The sequence below is a fragment of the Hippocampus bargibanti genome, linkage group LG14 (genome assembly GCF_051943395.1).
Source record: "Hippocampus bargibanti isolate YZ-2025 linkage group LG14, ASM5194339v1, whole genome shotgun sequence".
In the NCBI taxonomy this organism is placed as follows: Eukaryota; Metazoa; Chordata; class Actinopteri; order Syngnathiformes; family Syngnathidae; genus Hippocampus; species Hippocampus bargibanti.
In genome coordinates this window covers 16026393-16043977 of record NC_142747.1, presented here as the reverse complement: position 1 = coordinate 16043977, position 17585 = coordinate 16026393, and the positions used below count along the sequence as shown (strand labels likewise).

The 17585-nt window shown below is 41.5% G+C and overlaps 1 protein-coding gene across 1 annotated transcript in view; it reads left to right on the top strand.

Moving 5' to 3' along the window:
* Positions 1-17585, top strand: part of sipa1l3 (signal-induced proliferation-associated 1 like 3) — a 61910-nt gene that overhangs the window by 19885 nt on the left and 24440 nt on the right. Inside the window, exons 2-4 of the mRNA XM_089013249.1 lie at positions 8449-9161; positions 10728-11691; positions 16347-16477. Coding sequence (XP_088869375.1) covers positions 8682-9161; positions 10728-11691; positions 16347-16477 — 1575 coding nt within the window. The 5' untranslated portion in view covers positions 8449-8681. The remainder of the gene's footprint in view (positions 1-8448; positions 9162-10727; positions 11692-16346; positions 16478-17585) is intronic.

The window sequence follows — 17585 nt, the reverse complement described above, 5'->3', positions numbered from 1 at the left end:
TTACAACCTATGCGCTATGAAGTCGCCGTGCTAACCACTCGACTACTGGGCAACCCTTGTAAAAATGACTTTGACTGTCAAGCGTTAATACTCTTTGATGGCTTTGGAAAGAAAAACATGAACCAGCTTTTGCAACTTCTCCTGCTGCAGTACTTTTTGAGACTCAAAATTTGACAGACTGAAAATGACGGATGCATTTCAAGTAGTTGACAACCTGTCACGAACTTTCCCCAAACGCTTATCATCTTGACAGATGAGCAAATGTAATGACATGTCCAATTATTAATGCACATTTCAGTCACACGAGGGTTTGCCTTCCTGTCTTTTAATGAGGTTTCTGTACAGTACCAACAAGTGGCCCTATCTTTTAGGACGATTCTATGCTAATATGTTAAAAATAAAGTTAGTCCTACATTTAAGGAACCCATTCCAATTGACCTCCTACTGTTGTGGATTCATATATTACGGACGTTGTCACCTCATAAATACTGTATTTTCCGGTGTATAAGACACACTCAAAAGCCTTCGTTTTCGTCAAGAGATGACCCTGCGCCTTATATGTAAAATAATATTGAGGTGCAACTACTGTCAGCAGCCACTGCCTCCATTTCCCCTTGTAGAAGTTGTGCGTAATCCTATCTTTATTGGTGTTTTGCATTTGAATAAAAATATCATACTGCGTGTTTTGGGTATTTTAGATGCTATAAAACGTTTTTCTGATGTCAGTTAGGAAACAAAAAAAGTGACGTCGGTTGTCCTTTAAATATGTTGCATTTCATACTTTTTTTAAAGCAAAAAAAAAAGCTTGAAAAAAACAGGTTGGAGAAATCATAAATGGTGAAAGAAAAACTGTCAAGAAAACATTTCAAAAAGCCCAAATATTTCCTAACCTGTTTAAAAACTGTCTGCGCGCGTGCGTGTGTCTGTGAGTGCGTGTGTGTACGTGTGTGTGTAACATGCCCTCCCAACACACACACATAAATCAGAGCATATTTTACGGATGATACTAGTACTGCTATTGGAACATGACATCAAATATTTAATTTTGTTTTGACTTTATAGCTGCCTTAGTGATAGCCCGAGGCGCTTACAGTTACGAACGGCATTTCCGGTAGATTGTAACATATATTCAAGTGGGAAACCCCTGTAATATTTCAGCCCGTGTATGTTTTTATTTTGAATCTTCTTATTCAACAACATCAAACATATGTAAGATCTATAGTGTGGGTTTTCCCCAATGGTTGGAGTGCCAACCCCACCCCATCCTCCTCATTACTCAGCGCAGTAGCTGGCTCGCACCCCCTGAGATGTCCGCAAGGGAACGACAACAGCTGTGGTGGTGTACATCGCCCCTAGCACCCAATAAGACCGTTGCTATGCGGAAACACATCTAGTCCCACCGCACAGGGGCCACAAGCACAGCTGGGGGGGGGGGCTTGTAGCTTGGCTCCTTTCATTGTCTGACCCGCATGTGTTTGCATTGTCAGCAGTCAAATCACTATCTTTAATTTTATGATTGAAATTATATGGGTTTTGAGTTATATGAGCTTGAAATGAGGGCGGCTGTCCAAAATACAATGCAATAAATACATATTCGTTATATCGTGCTTTAACAACAGCTGAAGCTGGGACAAAGCGCTAAAATGGAAAAAAAGATAATACTGCCCCCTCGTGGAAGGCTAAAAACATTGCCAGAGGCCACGACCAGCACTGTATCGGCACCCAAACAGCAACAAAAAAAAAACGAACACATTCTGGAATGGCACTCTACGTCATATTTTCAATTCCCGAATAAATTCATTAATGCTCCTTTGCAAGTAATTTGTTGAGTTTGGTCTGACTGCATATTGATGAACATGAGGAAATAAGTCGAATTGGTGCGGACAGCAAGATTTAACTCATTCACTCCCAGTGACATATTTATGTATTTTCTGACTCCACAAATTCAATCCTAGGTATGGAATCGTATATTGTTTTTTTTTCTCAAGAGTAAGGATTGAAAAAGTTAATTTCGGTTTCATGAGAGTTTTCAAGTATGATCACTGGTTATGAATATCACGGTGACTGCAGTTTTAGAGGGACACCTTGTGAACTAAATGAAGTTTTTCACAATATTCTAATCTTATGAGTTGCTCCTGTATATGTATTCAGGTCATTATACAAATGTATTTGTCCATATATTAGCCCTAATTGATATTTGGTATACAGTATAATGAAATAAGGTACACTTGTAGTGTTTTACCCCCTGGTGCGTTCTACTATCTTTGTGACTGCTTTATTTTCCTGTATATGATAGTTGTCCATGTTAAGTGCTTTGTTACAGCTTCAGCTGTTGTGAAAGCGCTATATATATCAATTTGTATTGTACTTTTATATTTACCTAGTTTAAAAAGTTCAATATGTTCATAAAGGCATGCAGTCTATTTTCGGCACCGATTGGGTCATTGTTGTTGAAGGCCAAAATGTGACCTCTCGACATTGCCAGGTTCTTTCATGCTAATCTCCCATACTTGCGCTGTCAACAGGCCCACATTGTGCAGATGTGTATCGGAAAACCGGCTGATTTGACTGTCTGTTGAGCATTGCATATAGCTGCCGAATTTGCTGTAAAATTTGATCCAACCATCTAATGAATGCTAGGAATTTTCAAAATTGGATGATTGTGTTTGAACAAAAACAAGTAGCAGATGCTTGCATCCCACTGATGAGCGCACGGTCTTGTGCTTTTCCACTTCTTTTAGCTCATTTAGGCACGCCTTGCTGCTCGGCGGCACGTGGCTGCGAGGAGTGTCGACTGGGGTGATTGCAACCCAAGATCAAACTGGATTTTGCTGTGTGTGTGTGTGTTGGGGGGGGGGGGGGGTTGCCGCAGTCTGCTGCATTGCGAGATGGCCACCTTAATGTGCATCACAGTCGTCCGACTTATTATTTATCACGCTCAGGTTGCGTGCCCCTGGTTGCTTGCGGCCCGCCGCCTACACCGAACAGCTCTTCGCACCTACCCGTTTCTATGGTGACTGCTCACGGCATAATGGTCATACAGCGACAGGCAGCCCCTCGGAGTGGTTTTGGTGTCGTGCAGAACTTAATCTGAGCATCTATGTTTTTTTTTATTTTATTTTTATCCCAAAGCACACTCGCCACCGTAGGACTTTTCATTTCATCACATTGTAACTGTCCAAAATTACTTTATTTGAAATGTATTCACCTTTTGGATACAGCTTTGAAGGATTGACCAAATAATACAGTGCAGTCTTCAAATGCCACAGTCAGCTCCTTATACTTGTACTTATAACCTGATATAATCAAATTAATAACTGTTAACGTAACGTTATAACCTTGCCTGCACAGATATTGAATATTTTTAGAATTAAACATTTCCATAAATGTGCCCACCCCTTGTTCATGATTGTAATGCCAAGTATTTTTTCAAGGCAAGTTCTGCGAGCATATGAGAGACCAATAGCGCAATCATCTGCAATGATCGTTGCATGATGACTGCAACAACAACCAACAGTACCGTAATTATGACTTTACTACTGCGTTCGTGATGACACATTCCGACTAAAGATATACAAGGTCATGTTACATTGCTATGAGAACCAAAAGCCTGTAATTATATTGCTCATCTTGGCATGAACCAGCCAACCTGCCCGGTTCCTCTGTCGCAATGCGTTCAATTTCCTCATGTACAGTTATCATGACACTTTTCATCTTCCACTGACGTTTGACTTTATATGTAAACAAAAGCAACAGCCTGGTTAGATGCAGTTTAGGTTTTGCCTATGCGTTTCGACTCGGATGACACTCATCTCTTTCCATCCTCATTTCATTTTAATGGAGCTCACCACTGCGGGGAGCACAGCCACTTACACCACTCGGAGGAAGCAAATGAGCCATTGTCATCAGCCATTTACAGATCAGCCTGCAATGACAATGGCTGCAGCGGAGGGGGCCAGGAAAAGACACCTGAAAGAGATGAAAGTGTTGGGATTGCCTACTAGCAGGGCTTGCTAATGGACAGCTGCTTTGCTTTGGGGATGCTCAAACAATCATTGACCCCCTTTAGCTCTCTCTCCTTCAGCTACACAATGCAAACATACAACACTAGGTTGAGTGAACCCACATTGATCGGTATTGATTGGAAGTGTATTTAATGGGGCTCCCCCTCAGGTTATAATATGTCTGGTGATTCCCACTACCCCCTCTTTCTTTCTAGGTTTTGCCCTACTTGTATTGTGAATGTCCTTCCTCTGTTCTCTGACCCCCATCTACTGTTTGAAACATATTGCAGGGTCTCCTGGATTTAGACCCAATTCCAACAGTCAAATAAGGTGGAGTAGGCATATTGTGTGCCAAAGAAGCTATTTCCTCACACATTTAGCAGTCTATAACTATGGCTCTATATTTGTACCATATTTTCCGGTGTATAAGGTGCACCGGAGTATAAGGTGCACCCCCAATGAATCAGAATCAGAATCAGAATCAGAATCAGAATACCTTTATTCGTCCCGCAATGGGGAAATTTGCAATGAATGGTGTATTTTTTAACTTTCTCCACATATAAGGCACAGCGGACTGACTATATTTCAGTCAATGAATGAAAAAAATTTCCAAATCAATATATAAAAGTTTTCCATATATATATCTATATATAACATTATAAGGCGCTACAGTAGAGGCTTGAGTTACGCATGAATTATTCTATGGGGTAGGGGGGATCGGTGCCTGCTGACAGTCGTTGCAAGACCTGTTGTGGCTCAATATTACTTCACATATAAGAAACAGAAACAACGGCCTTCACTTTTATGTTCGAAGACTTTTGTTAGGGTCTGTATATTGTCTGCCACCATGTATTACTGCACCATTTCTGTTCATTCTATTATTGTTTCAAGGGTTAACACACAGCAGCAGTATTGATGTACAGTAGAGATACATATAAAGTGAGGCTTCTTACTTAGGACGATGAATCTAGGCGTCTTCCATTATTGTTTGTTAGCATGTCTTGTTCTCCCTCCCATTGTAATGATAATCCAATTGTTTGATTACACACAGGATCATGCAAAACATATGCCTTGCAGCTTTGCATGGATAATTCAATTTCCCATACAGACAGATTTTATTGCAGTCACAGTTGGTTTGTGAGTTTGGGATCTTGTCACACTTAACAAAGAAGATGAAAGAAGTTAAATGTGTGTACCACAACGGCATTTCTGCAATTGTCAAAACAATGAGTATGTAACGTATTTATGTTAACTTAATATAGCCCACTGTTGCAACTTACTATTTTAATGGCCCTTAAATGGTCAATGTGCACGTTCACTCGCTTTAGTAAAGAAATAATAAGAAAACAAATCAGGTAACAAACATGTTCATTCATGACCTGCCTATGGGCACAACTGATCAGTTATTTTCCTGCTCTTACTCATTCATACTCACCTCACTTATCAGGCAACGTCCCCACCTTTTCAAAGCCACGTACACTCATAAATCGCAGGATGGTGACCACGAGTGGAAAAAAAATATAAATAAATGCACAATCAGTTTTTATCACATTAACTAATGGGATTGGTTGATTACCGAATTCCCAAAATATTCAATCACTTCAGCCCTGTGTAGAATGAAAAGTTTGAAATGCATCTCTTCCAACCCACTTTAACAGAAGCTAAATTGGCATGAATGTTTGATGCGCAGTCACCAGGCTGCCCGCCAACACCGTATTGTCATTTGTCACATAATCTCCTCCTGTCAAATCACCTGCGCCGCCATCTGTTCTTCAAACCAGTTGCTGGATCTTGCTTTTGTCATTTAAAACAATAAATGTTTCATTTGATAATTTTTATGGAGCATTAAGGACTGAAATATACAGCATGTCGGCTTGTGAGCTCAAGTGTTCCACCCTGAAGAGGGATTTGATTATGATCAATGATTGCAGTGATCTCAGATCTGGCAAGGTGCAGGATCGACATTCCGAGCACAAATAGTAGTGGCAACATCTTCCCCACTTCCTCTCATCACTCCCCCAACCCACCTCACCTCATCCATTCCCTTTATTCCTAACAACTGACCAGTGTAATTTCCAGCCGTGCTGTGCATGTGATTGTGATGCAAGTAGCCTAAAGCATGTCAGGGCATAGGGGAGGCACTTTCCTAATTACTGCATGGCAGTCATAAAATCAAACAAATGTGCTTCATCTTGCATGTGTTCATGTTTGGCCCCCATTCTGATTCCCCTTTTTGCCTTGGTTGATTGGTTGTGATATGTCACATTGAACAAAGCGTATCATTAGCCTTCCCATGGCAACTGCCTATTTCCAGATTACATCAGTGTTTCATACAAACACCGGCAAACGACTATAATTACACTTTTTAAGCTTGAGAAATGTTCACAGTCAAAACTATAATGGACATTTAATGTGCAGTCGTTATATACAGTAAAGTCTCGTTATATCGATATTCAAAGGAGTCCGAAAAAATATCGATATAACCGGGACTATCGATATATCCGACCCTGTTTGCATGTAATTTTCTCCGTGTGTGCATAGAAATAGTATCGATATAACCGGGACTATCGATATATCCGATATCGATATAACGAGACTTTACTGTATTATTATTTCCTATGACCGATGGCACTTTCTCAGTTTGTAGCAATGCATGAATGTTTTTGGAATGTGGGAGGAACCGTTTGTACATTAATCCCTGTTAAAAATAATAATTGGACAGGAGATATAATCAATTTATAGACTGGATGGGTTATAGTTCATACTGTCTTCTTAACTCATTCAGTGCCATTCCAGAATTTATTTGGGAATTGAAAATATGACGTAGAGCACCCTTCCCAAATTTGTTCTGGTTTCGGTTTTTGTTGAGGAGGGTGCCAATAAAGCGCTGCTCAGATCTCTGGGTATGTTTATTCCCTTGCACAAGGGGGCAGCATTTCCCATTTTTCCATGTTCGCGCTTTGTTCTAGCTTCAGCTATTAAAGCGGTATTTAAACCAAAATGTATGTATTGTATTTTGGACAACCGCACTCATTTTAAGTTCATACAACTCCAGAACCATATAATTTATGAATTAACTATTTTTTTCTGATAAAAGAAGACCGTGTAAGGTTTCTTACACTGCATTTAATATTTATGAGTCCTAAAAAGTCCTAAAACTCAATATTCTGTGGGTCCTGCAATTTGATTAAAAATGACAAAGACACGACACGGGCGTGAACACATTTTTGCACGTCTGGCAGTGAAAGAGTTAAATGAACATCAAAAAGTAACTGACGTGCAGGCAGTCAGGTGCACTCTTCTCTCATGAGTGGTCTGCTTCATACTCCCATGACAGAGGTCATTGGTAAAGATCACACCATGCTCACCCCCATTGCCCCTCTGTCTGTCCCTCCACATAAAGAAGCCATTCTGAGGTGCCTGCAGCTGCGTCAGGATAATCTGGGATTGTGCCTGATACTGGATCACAGGACTGCTCTCTGGATGAGCAGAAAACGTGATCGGAGTTGGAGCCTTTTGCCTTTGCTTGCCTATAGGATGCATTTTTCCCATCTACGAATGACTTTGGTTCATAGTGTGTTTATGTGTGTGTACGAGTAAAGCTATTATGGGTAAAGAAATGACTTTACTGTCGACTCATAAAGTGCTTTGTCCATAGAGAAGCACATCAAAACTCTTTCATGTCCTTGATAAAAACACAAAGCTCGCCCTTACTGTACTAATCAACCTTCCAGTCGACATTAGTAGGAGCTTATAATAACCACGGCAGTGGATTTGAGAGATTGTCAGTTTACGATTAAAATACGGGAACAAAAACGGGTAAGATCCTTGCTATTTTTAACCACCATTGTGGTGTTTGTATTGAAAATTTGTGTTGCTTGAACTTTTTGATTTTCTATCAGTGGAATGGAAGGCGCTCACACTCATGCAGTCACACAGTTAACCGCTATATAGAGATGTGAACTCTATTAAGGACATCCAGGTCTGGAAGTATCGTGCCACTAAACCAATAAACAACAGGACACGCACCTCTCGCCTCAGACGTAACACATCCAGATTTTCACAAATGCTTAGTCACAACAACTTGCCGCTCTACTGTTATTGGATGCTCTCGATGTGGAAATGAGCTTCTGATATCAGCCGTGCGGTGCAGTGCTTCCGTTCCGCAGTGGAGCTGTGAGAGACGGTGCCTGTAGGGTATGTGAATGTTTATCTGTGTGTGCTCGTGCACTTGAGTGCACAGTGTGAATGATAATAACTTGCCTTGTCAGCTTCCAGTAGCTTAGTCTCAAAGGGAAGAAATCCTCCGTCATATTACTGTACCGTATTATCCTGCGTCTCTTTCGCTTGAACTTGAAAAGAATTTAGGGCATAAATGCTACGCTGGGTTGCACTCAGTGAATTAAACATATGAATTATTATGTTCTGCTTGTTTTTCCTTCAGATCTTTATTGGACTTGAAGCAATCTAAGGAGGAGAGAAGAGGGCTGGTCCATCATGGATCAGTGAAGTGAGCAGTGGAACAACAGTGATGATTGTGGACGCTGGAGGCTGTAGCGCAGACAGCACTGTGTGTGTGGTGCCCCTTCCTGTCCGTTTCTTGCATCCCTCCCAACATGGGATGCCAACCCCTTACACACCAGGCCTCCGTCTTGCCCTGAGCTCCTTTGGGGCATCATGAACAGTTACAGAGACAGAGGAGTGACCTGTACCTCCTCAGACCTTCTGGACTTGGGTGGTGAAGGCGGACTGCCTCAGCATGCGCCGTATCGTCACACTCCCAATGGCCACCCGGTCCATATGGAGGCCACAAACCTGCGGGTCTCTGTACCCAAAATGGGGGTCCGCGCTCGGATCGCAGAGTGGCCCCCGCGTCGCTCCCAATCTAGAGAGTCGCTGCTTGAAAACGGCCAATTGAGCAGCCATCACACCACTGATGACTGCTCCACGTCGGAATCGTCATCGGCGCTGGCGTCCGATGTTGGGTTAGTACGAGGCGGGGTGGCCCGCTTGCCACGGCGTTGGTCCAAAGATGTGGAGTTCCGAGGCGGAGCTTTTGTCACAGAGAGAGGTTCACCCTTAAGCCTTCGCGTCCTCCCCCCGCTGAGGCAACGTTCCAACAGTGAGGTGACGCTGAGTGAGCAAGATGAGAACGAGGTGAGACAGCTGTATAGGCTCTATGACATTATATCTAAAACAAATTTGTCTTCAATTTTTTCCCGTGCAATAACCTACACCACTATCCCCAGATATCCTAATACAGAGATTTTTCTCGAGTTCCATCTTACGAAAATGTCCTTTTAGTTCAATAATGTATAGAACCTGAAATCGCAAGTAAACTATTAATCTTTAGTTAATCTTAGTTAATCTTTTTAAAAGCGCTGGTCAGACCTCTGGCGTTGTTTTTGCCTCCCACAAGGGGGCAACATTTGCCTTTTGTACAGCCGGCCCCATTTCAATCTCAGATAACTCCAAACCCATATAATTAACTGAAATTAACTCTTTTTCTGATGAAAGAAGAGAGTAAGGTTTCTTACGCTGCATTGAATACGTCTGTGTAAGCTCTTAGTCGTACAGGAGTGGTCCATCGATGAAAAGGTTTCTTCAGCCGTTATCTATACTTCTTCGAAGGTGTCTGACGTTTCGCTTCTTATCCCAGAGGCTTCATTAGCGAACTGGATCTCTGTATTAGGATATCTGGGGACATTGGTGTAGGTTATTGATGACGAAGCCTCTTGGATAAGAAGTGAAACGTCCGACACCTTCAAAGAAGTACAGATGATGGCTGAAGAAACCTTTTCATCGCTGAATTGAATGTTTATGTACTCCTAAAACTTGATATTCTGTGAGTCCTGGAATTTGAGTGAAAATGACAAAAACCCTGGCCTTGGAGTGGACACATTGTTGCACGTTTGGCAGTGAATGAGTTAAAAAAAGGAATTGAATCTCTCCGTGACTTCTGACTTACTGTTTTTTCCCGTTGCACTTTTTTTTAACATCAGCCTGTCCAATAAACTTGACTTAATCAATACATTTGGTTTATAGGTCAATTCAGGTAAGAGTCATTTAAGTTATACATCAGTGTGCCCCAGTTTGGCTAACTTATTTTAAGTTGAACTTTCGAGCACAAAACCCGCAGGACAGGGTTGTCAAACTCTTTTTGCAACAGCCCAGAGTATAATTAGGAATTCCTTCAAAGGGCTGTTATCACTATAAACTCAAATAAATGTTAAAATTGCTTCATATCACATATCTATTTTCATCATGGCTTATAATAAATAGATACATTACTACAAATACTAGCAACATGTTAATGCTTTTGAGGTTTAGAGCATTTAAAATGTGAGCATTTTAGCAAGAAATGTGAAGACCATGCACATGGTATCTAACATGAAATGAGGTCGTTGGTGGGTTCCGGGCACCACATCTCGAGTTTGAAACTACTGCAACTTTTAGTTGAGGACTGGAATCTCGGCTGCCACCTTCCTGTGTTCAGTTTTTCGGTTTTCTCAGTCGACTCGTGCCCTTTCCCACCTTTGCAAAACACATTAGGTTCATTGAAGTCTCTTAAATTGTCCAAAGGTTCCCCAACCCTTGCTCAAAGTCAGGTGGGAATATTTCCTGCTCACGTGCAACCTTCAAGATGACGAGTGGTGTAGTAAATGGATAAACTGTAAAGTTGATTATTTTAACAATAAATTATTGTCTCATTTCCACTCAAAGGTGGAGATCCGCGGCGCAGGAGCTATGGGGACCTTGTTCAGAGAGTACGGCAGCACTTCCTCCATCGACATTCAGGGGATCCCCGAGCAGAGCTTTTTTGACATGCTCACCCAGTTCCACCAGGAGAGGCCTGACCAGCGCAGCTCAGCCCCCTCACGTCTCAGAGAGCTACTACGTACGACGGACTCCCAAACAACCGCCACTCCTTCGCCCGCTTCTACACTGGGCGGGGACGAACGAAGGAAAGAGGGAGGTGAACGAGCCAGGAAGAAAAGTGGCGGCACAGAATCTTCACTGGGGACCTCGTTGTTGTTCAGGAAGCTCCGGAGCGCTAGTCGAATGGAGCAGGATGGCGGTAAAGGAGAGCCAAGTGAAGATGGGGGACGGAGTTCATCTGATGTCTCTTATAAAGCTTGGGTGTGCCCAAAGAGCTTTGTCCACTACGATGCACAGAGCATTTTGTTTGACCTCCACGAGGCCGCGGCTCAGCGTGTCTACGTGACGCAGAGGAGGAACACGGCAACTGGTGCATCCGCTGCCTCGGTGTCTCTTTCTGCGTCCAAGTCATCGCATCTGAGTGCTAATGAACCCATATATGCCAGCATTGAGGACTTAACTATGGCCCTCGACCATAGCACAACCACACCCTCTATGGTTATGGACCCCATGGACATTCCACCCGGCGACCACGCCTCAAGCCCGCTCCTCCTCAGCTGCCCGCACTTTCTCAACGAGACTGGGGGCCATGGGGAACGTAACGTGAGCTTCCTCAGCTCATCGGCAGAGCGAGGAGAAGGAGGAGGAGATGGAGTTAGGGGTTGGTTGAGGAGGAGTAATGCCAGTGTTTCCGTGGTGGAAATGCCCATTGAACTGCAGGTTACTAGACTGGAGAGATTAAAAGAGTACAGCATAGAACACGTTGACCTTGGAGCTAGGTACTACAGAGACTATTTCCATGGGAAAGGTAAGTCACCCAAAATGCATTTAAGTGGGGTCATAAAAACTCTGAATTATTTTTAGATGTACCTGTGAAATTTGACGGTGTTGATGCGGTTTTGTTCTGCCCGTGTTTCACCCCGACAGCCGCACCAGCTCATTGTGTGACAGTTAATATGTAGCTGGGTCTGAGAACTGCAAAGCGAGCCAATCTGGCAGCTCTCCCAGATTTCTATTTTTTTTACATGTCAATTCTCCACCAGACTATTGGCAAACTGAAAGAACATATCCGCTTTTAACAAAACTATTACTGTGACTGTAACATTGAAACCTAATTTTTCATCATTTGAAATATGAAAATTTGTCTCATCACCAGCAATCAATACTAATGATACTTGATATGATAATCTCCACTGAATGGATTCAAAATGTATACAAAGCTGATATACTCGCAGGAAATGAATAATTACCGTAATTTCCGGACTATAGAACGCACCTGATTATAAGCCTCAACCAGTACATTTTTAAAGGAAAAACCATTTTGTACATACATAAACCGCACCTGTTGCGATATGTTTACAAAGAAATACTGTACAAAGAAAACATTTTCAAAGTTTTAATAATGCAGTGATACCTTGGCTTACAAACTTAATTGGTTCCCAGACAGAGTGTGTAAGGCGAAGTGTGTATCCCAAAAATTAATTTCCCATCGGAAACCATTAAACTGAGAATAATCCGTTCCCAGGTCCCCATAAAACACAATTTTCTACTTTCTAATTTTCTAAGCCTTAAAACTACACAGAATATACCTTATTTTATGTATAATAAATGTGCTATGGTATTATACATAAAGAAATAAACTGTACTATATAATAAAGTCGTTTTATTTACCTTAGTGATGATCGTTGATGGCTTGATGGAAGGGATAGCTTTTTGCATAAAGTGTCTCTAGGAGCTTTGGGTTGTACATCTTGGAAGTTGTGATATTGCAACAGATGCAAGCAGAAACACTAGAAACATCATTAATAGCTGGTTCCCTTGCTTGTCTTTTCATTTCAAATTGAACTGATGGCTAGTGCGGGTTATTTGTGGAGCCTGATTGATGGGAATTTTAACCTTGCAGTCTACACTCTGCCTTCGCGTTTCAAAGTTGAAACGAGTCCAAATTTAACTGTTTTCTATCCATTTTGTCACTCTTTGTCGTCTGCCTGTCTCTTTAATGTTTAAACCACCTCCCCTCACTCCTGCGTTCTTGACCAATCACGTGGCTTTAACCGAAGACTGGGGGTGGGGAATAGAGGACCAAAATAAGCCGGCTGCCATTTTCTTTTAGGAGAACGGCTCGTTCGCGAACGACACATCACTCATTGTGGCAGCTCCGTGTATATCCCGAAAAATAGTTTGTATGCCAAGGTATAATTTTCATAAATTTACCGTTCGTAAACCGTTAAGTTCTAAGCCAAGGGGTTCGTAAACTGACGTATCACTGTATACCTTAACTTTTCTTTCAAAACAGTGCCTGTAATGCGGCAGTCACACATTACGGTAGTAACACAACCCTAACAGGACTGGTTAAAAAACATGCCGGTAAAAGTCACTGAGACACGGCAGTGACACAGCAGTGAAACGTTAGCACTCGCCAACAGGTCTGTATACAAAAACATACCAAGTCACTGAGAAACGGAAGAAACGCGTTAGCACTCACTAACAGGGCAAAGAGCCGCCTCATCTTCTTCCTGTGCACTGAAACCATGGAAGTCTTCTTCCTGGAAGTCGGATTCGAATAGCGTCAGATATTCCTCACCACAAACGCTTTCTTTCTCTCTTTCGTTGTCGCATTAAGTGTCACTTTCATCCTGGGGTAAAGTCACTCCCGAGCTTGTGCTGTCCTCTCCGTCACGCAGCAGACCGGCTTTTCGAAACCTGTTGGTGATTTTTTTTTCACACTTCTCCACGCTGTCAGGTTCTACTGGCAGATTTGTGCAATGGTTGCTCTTTGCATATGACCAGTTCTGGTAAACGATTTCTCACCACTGGTCATCCAAGCCTCCCATTCAACTCGGAGGGCCACTTTAAATGCACGATTCACACACGAAGTTACATTATCAGAATCAGAAATCATTTAATCGTCACACAATGGGGAAATTTGCATTAAACTTGCGCTTTCCTTATATTCACCCTGTCTCACTCTTACCTTTGTTGCTCGAGCAACCCTGGCGGACGTTAGAAAAAAAAATGCATAAATTAGCCGCATCATTGCATAAGCCGCAGGGTTGAAAGCTTTGCGGCTTATAGTCCGGAAATTACGGTACTTACTTCATAGTAGTGCCTTGAGATACAATGACCTGACTTGTGAGTTTTTATGAGTTGTCGTTTCGCCACTTTTTGCCTTTAAAATGTAAGCAAAATGTATCAAGTACGGTACAGTGGCATAGAACTTGCGTCACAGCATGCGGTTGGGCAGAGAGTTAATGATTCTTAGATAACAGGCTTCAAGCTGTTTTATTTCTCTCCTGGTTGAAGTTTATTGTCAAGGTGTACATAAAATTAAATTACACCTCACGTATATTTAAAACAGCGATGCCTTTTCAACTTCAGGTGCATTTAGCGTCATACTGACTTAAACAATGCAAAAGAAAAGCTAAGAAAAAGTGTTGGTGTCACTGTTGCAACCCTTCAGGCAGTATATTCACTTGAACACAAACCGTGGCCCAACACACATCAATAAAGAAATGATGCATGCATTTATTCTTTATCCTCTGTGGAGAACAAATTAAAATCATATCACAAAGCACTTATCTATCAACAATAATGGGACACATTCACAGTGGTTGGGAATTACTAATGAAGCTGCAGTAAAAACGCTTTTAAAACTGTTTAAAAAAACAACTTCCAATAAGGTAGTTGACTAAATTTTAATCACAATATTTCTTCAAAATGCACACCGCTTGCCTTCCACTTTGAATGTACAATCCTGCTTTCCAGCTTGGGTATTTTATTTGTATTTATATTTTGCACACTGACACATTATAAGCCACAAAATGCCTTTTTATTGTTACTGACTGTCATCCTTTTGAAACAATCTTGACACTAAACACAAACATGTTTCATTTTTTTAAAGTAAATTTTTTTGCATCTCATTTTGTGGAAAACTGTTAGATCAGAAATATCGTATACATTTCTCATCATCACCTCGTATGATCACGGTGTGTATGAAACTGACCCCACGGCAAACATCATCTGGCAGCATCCTAATTAGTGGTAGATGCTGCTTTGAGGGCATTCGTGCGAGTAAGTGTGTGTGTGTGTATGTATGCGTATTCAGAAAGACAGCTCCCCCCCTGGCAATCACATTAAGGTTATCGTTCCAAAAATATGTTCCTCCTCTGACTCGGCTGTCCTACGCTATGCCTGTGTAACCCTCGTGAATGTCATGACATCCCATCAAAAATCTGACATTTCATGGCATGGAAGATGAGCGGACTTGACTCTTGGGCAATATGTTCACCATTCTGATTTTCTCTTGGTGAGTGATGTTGTGGAAGAACACGTCAAGTAATGCTCCTACACGACAATCTGAGGATTCACTCTTTCAACTCCCACTCCGACTGTGGTGTAGGCATTATCTGGGCTTAGCTTGGTAGCTTCAGAGTAGAATGCGCTAGATGCTGTGAAATCTGCAGATAACTTGGTGGAAGGAGTCACGGAATGTTAATTGCCATCCAGTGGCGGCACGTTTGTCCATTTGCTGGGTTTAAGAAAGGATGTATTTATTCCTCATGGTCCATCTTTTGTTCATGGCATACATTTCTGAGAGTGACATTTTGGTGTTAAAACTTAACACTGCCATTCACAAATTTATTCAGGAATTGGACATATGACGTAGAGCGCCATTCACAAATTAGTTCGGGTTCGGTTTTTTTGTAGCTTGGATGCCAATAAAGCACTGGCCTGACCTCTGGCAATGTTTTCCCCTATCGCAAGGGGGCAGTATTTCCCTTTTTTCCATGTTAACACATTGTTCCAGCTTCAGCTGTTGGAAAAGCACTATATAAACAATAGGTATATATTTTGTTGTATTATGGACAGCCACCTTCATTTCAAACTCATATAACTCCAGATCCATATAATTTAGGAAATAATTATTTTTTTTCTGATGAAAAAAGAGAGACTAAGGTTTCTTACGCTGCATTGAATGTTTATGTAGTCCGAAACCTCCATATTCGGTTGGTCCTGGAATTCGAGTGACAGTGACAAAAACCCTGGCACTGGAGTGGACACATTTTTGCACGTCTGGCAGTAAATGAGTTAATTGGTATTTCAAAGTCTTACTATGTCTTTGTGATAATTTCACAGCAGAATAAAGGTTTAAAAACCTTTAACAGTGACTTTTATCTAATTATGTCGTTGGAATTTTTTACAACTTTGTTACTTGGAATTTTCTAACACGATGTCTATTTAAATGTGTTTGCCCATTAGTTAGGCAGTTATTTCATATTTAAATTGTGACCATTTCCCATGCTTTTTTTGTGCACAAACCTTTATGACCAAAGTGCCAGTGGCAAATTGTGAAGTTTGTCGTTACTCAACACCAAATTTCCATCTTGTTTTTGCTCTTACTCATAATAAATTGTGTTATCTAATCATCATTTTAATACACCAACTGTATTTGTTCCCCACTAGAACACTCAAACTATTTTGGTACTGATGAAAAGCTGGGCCCCGTGGCCGTCAGCATCCGGAGGGAGAAACTTGATGACACCAAAGACTTGAAGGACCAGTATCAGTACCGCTTGATTGTGAGAACCAGCGAGGTATGTGCCCTATCGATTTTCTATTTTTCGACAATGGCGACAAAACCCGTGCTTTAGTACAAACGTACCATCCAGTAAATACTGGATGGAAGGAAGGTTGTTTGTATTTAATCAACTATCCATCATCTACCGCTTATCTGGGATCGGGTCATGGAGGCAGCAGCTTCATCAGGGAATCAGAGACTTTCCTCTTCCCAGCACAAGACGCTTTCACTGAAGCCGAGAGACATACTCACTCTCTCCGCCGAGTAATGGGTCTGAGTTGGACTGAGTTTCTCACCCTTTGCGATTCAAACAGAGAGGATCACGAGAGTAAACATTGACCTCACATGGCATTGTGACGTAATACAAGGTCTACTAGGTTATTTCAAACTCAAGACAGGAAAAAAATGACTTCAATGCATGAAACGTGAACAAATATCTAGAGAATGATGAGATTGCTAGTTTGAAATAAGAAAGAATAAGAAAGCCTTTAATAGTCCTACTATGGGGAAATTTGCAATTTACAGCAGCACCATTGAAAGGGGTAAGAATGGGGGAGGTGGGTTGATAAGAAAAAAAATAATGTATATAAAAAAAAAGATGTTAGACAAATTAAGATTAAAAAAATAAATGCTGACCTTTCCTTTCTCTGTCACTACACCTAAAGTTTGAATGCTGCAATATTGTAATCAAATTCATTCATTCATAATCATTTCCGGTGTATAAGGCTCACCGGAGTATAAGGCGCACCCCCAATGAATGGTGTATTTTCAAACCTTTTCCACATATAAGGCACACCGGACTGTAAGGCACACCCCCAATGAATGAAAAATGTTTTCCAAATATAATATATAAATATATAAAAGTTTTCCAAATATAAAGCACACCACATTATAAGGCGTGGTTATGCACTCCATCCATAGAGGGGAATGGAGTCGGTGGCTGCTGATATTAGTTGCGAGACCTGTTCTGGCTCAATAATAATTCACATATATGGCGCACCTGCATATAAGGCGCAGGGTCATCTTTTGAAGAAAATCAAGGCTTTAGGTGTTTCTTATACACCAAAAAATACAGTACTTTTTCTCACTCAGTCGATAATTTTTGCTGTCAGGCGCCACCAAAT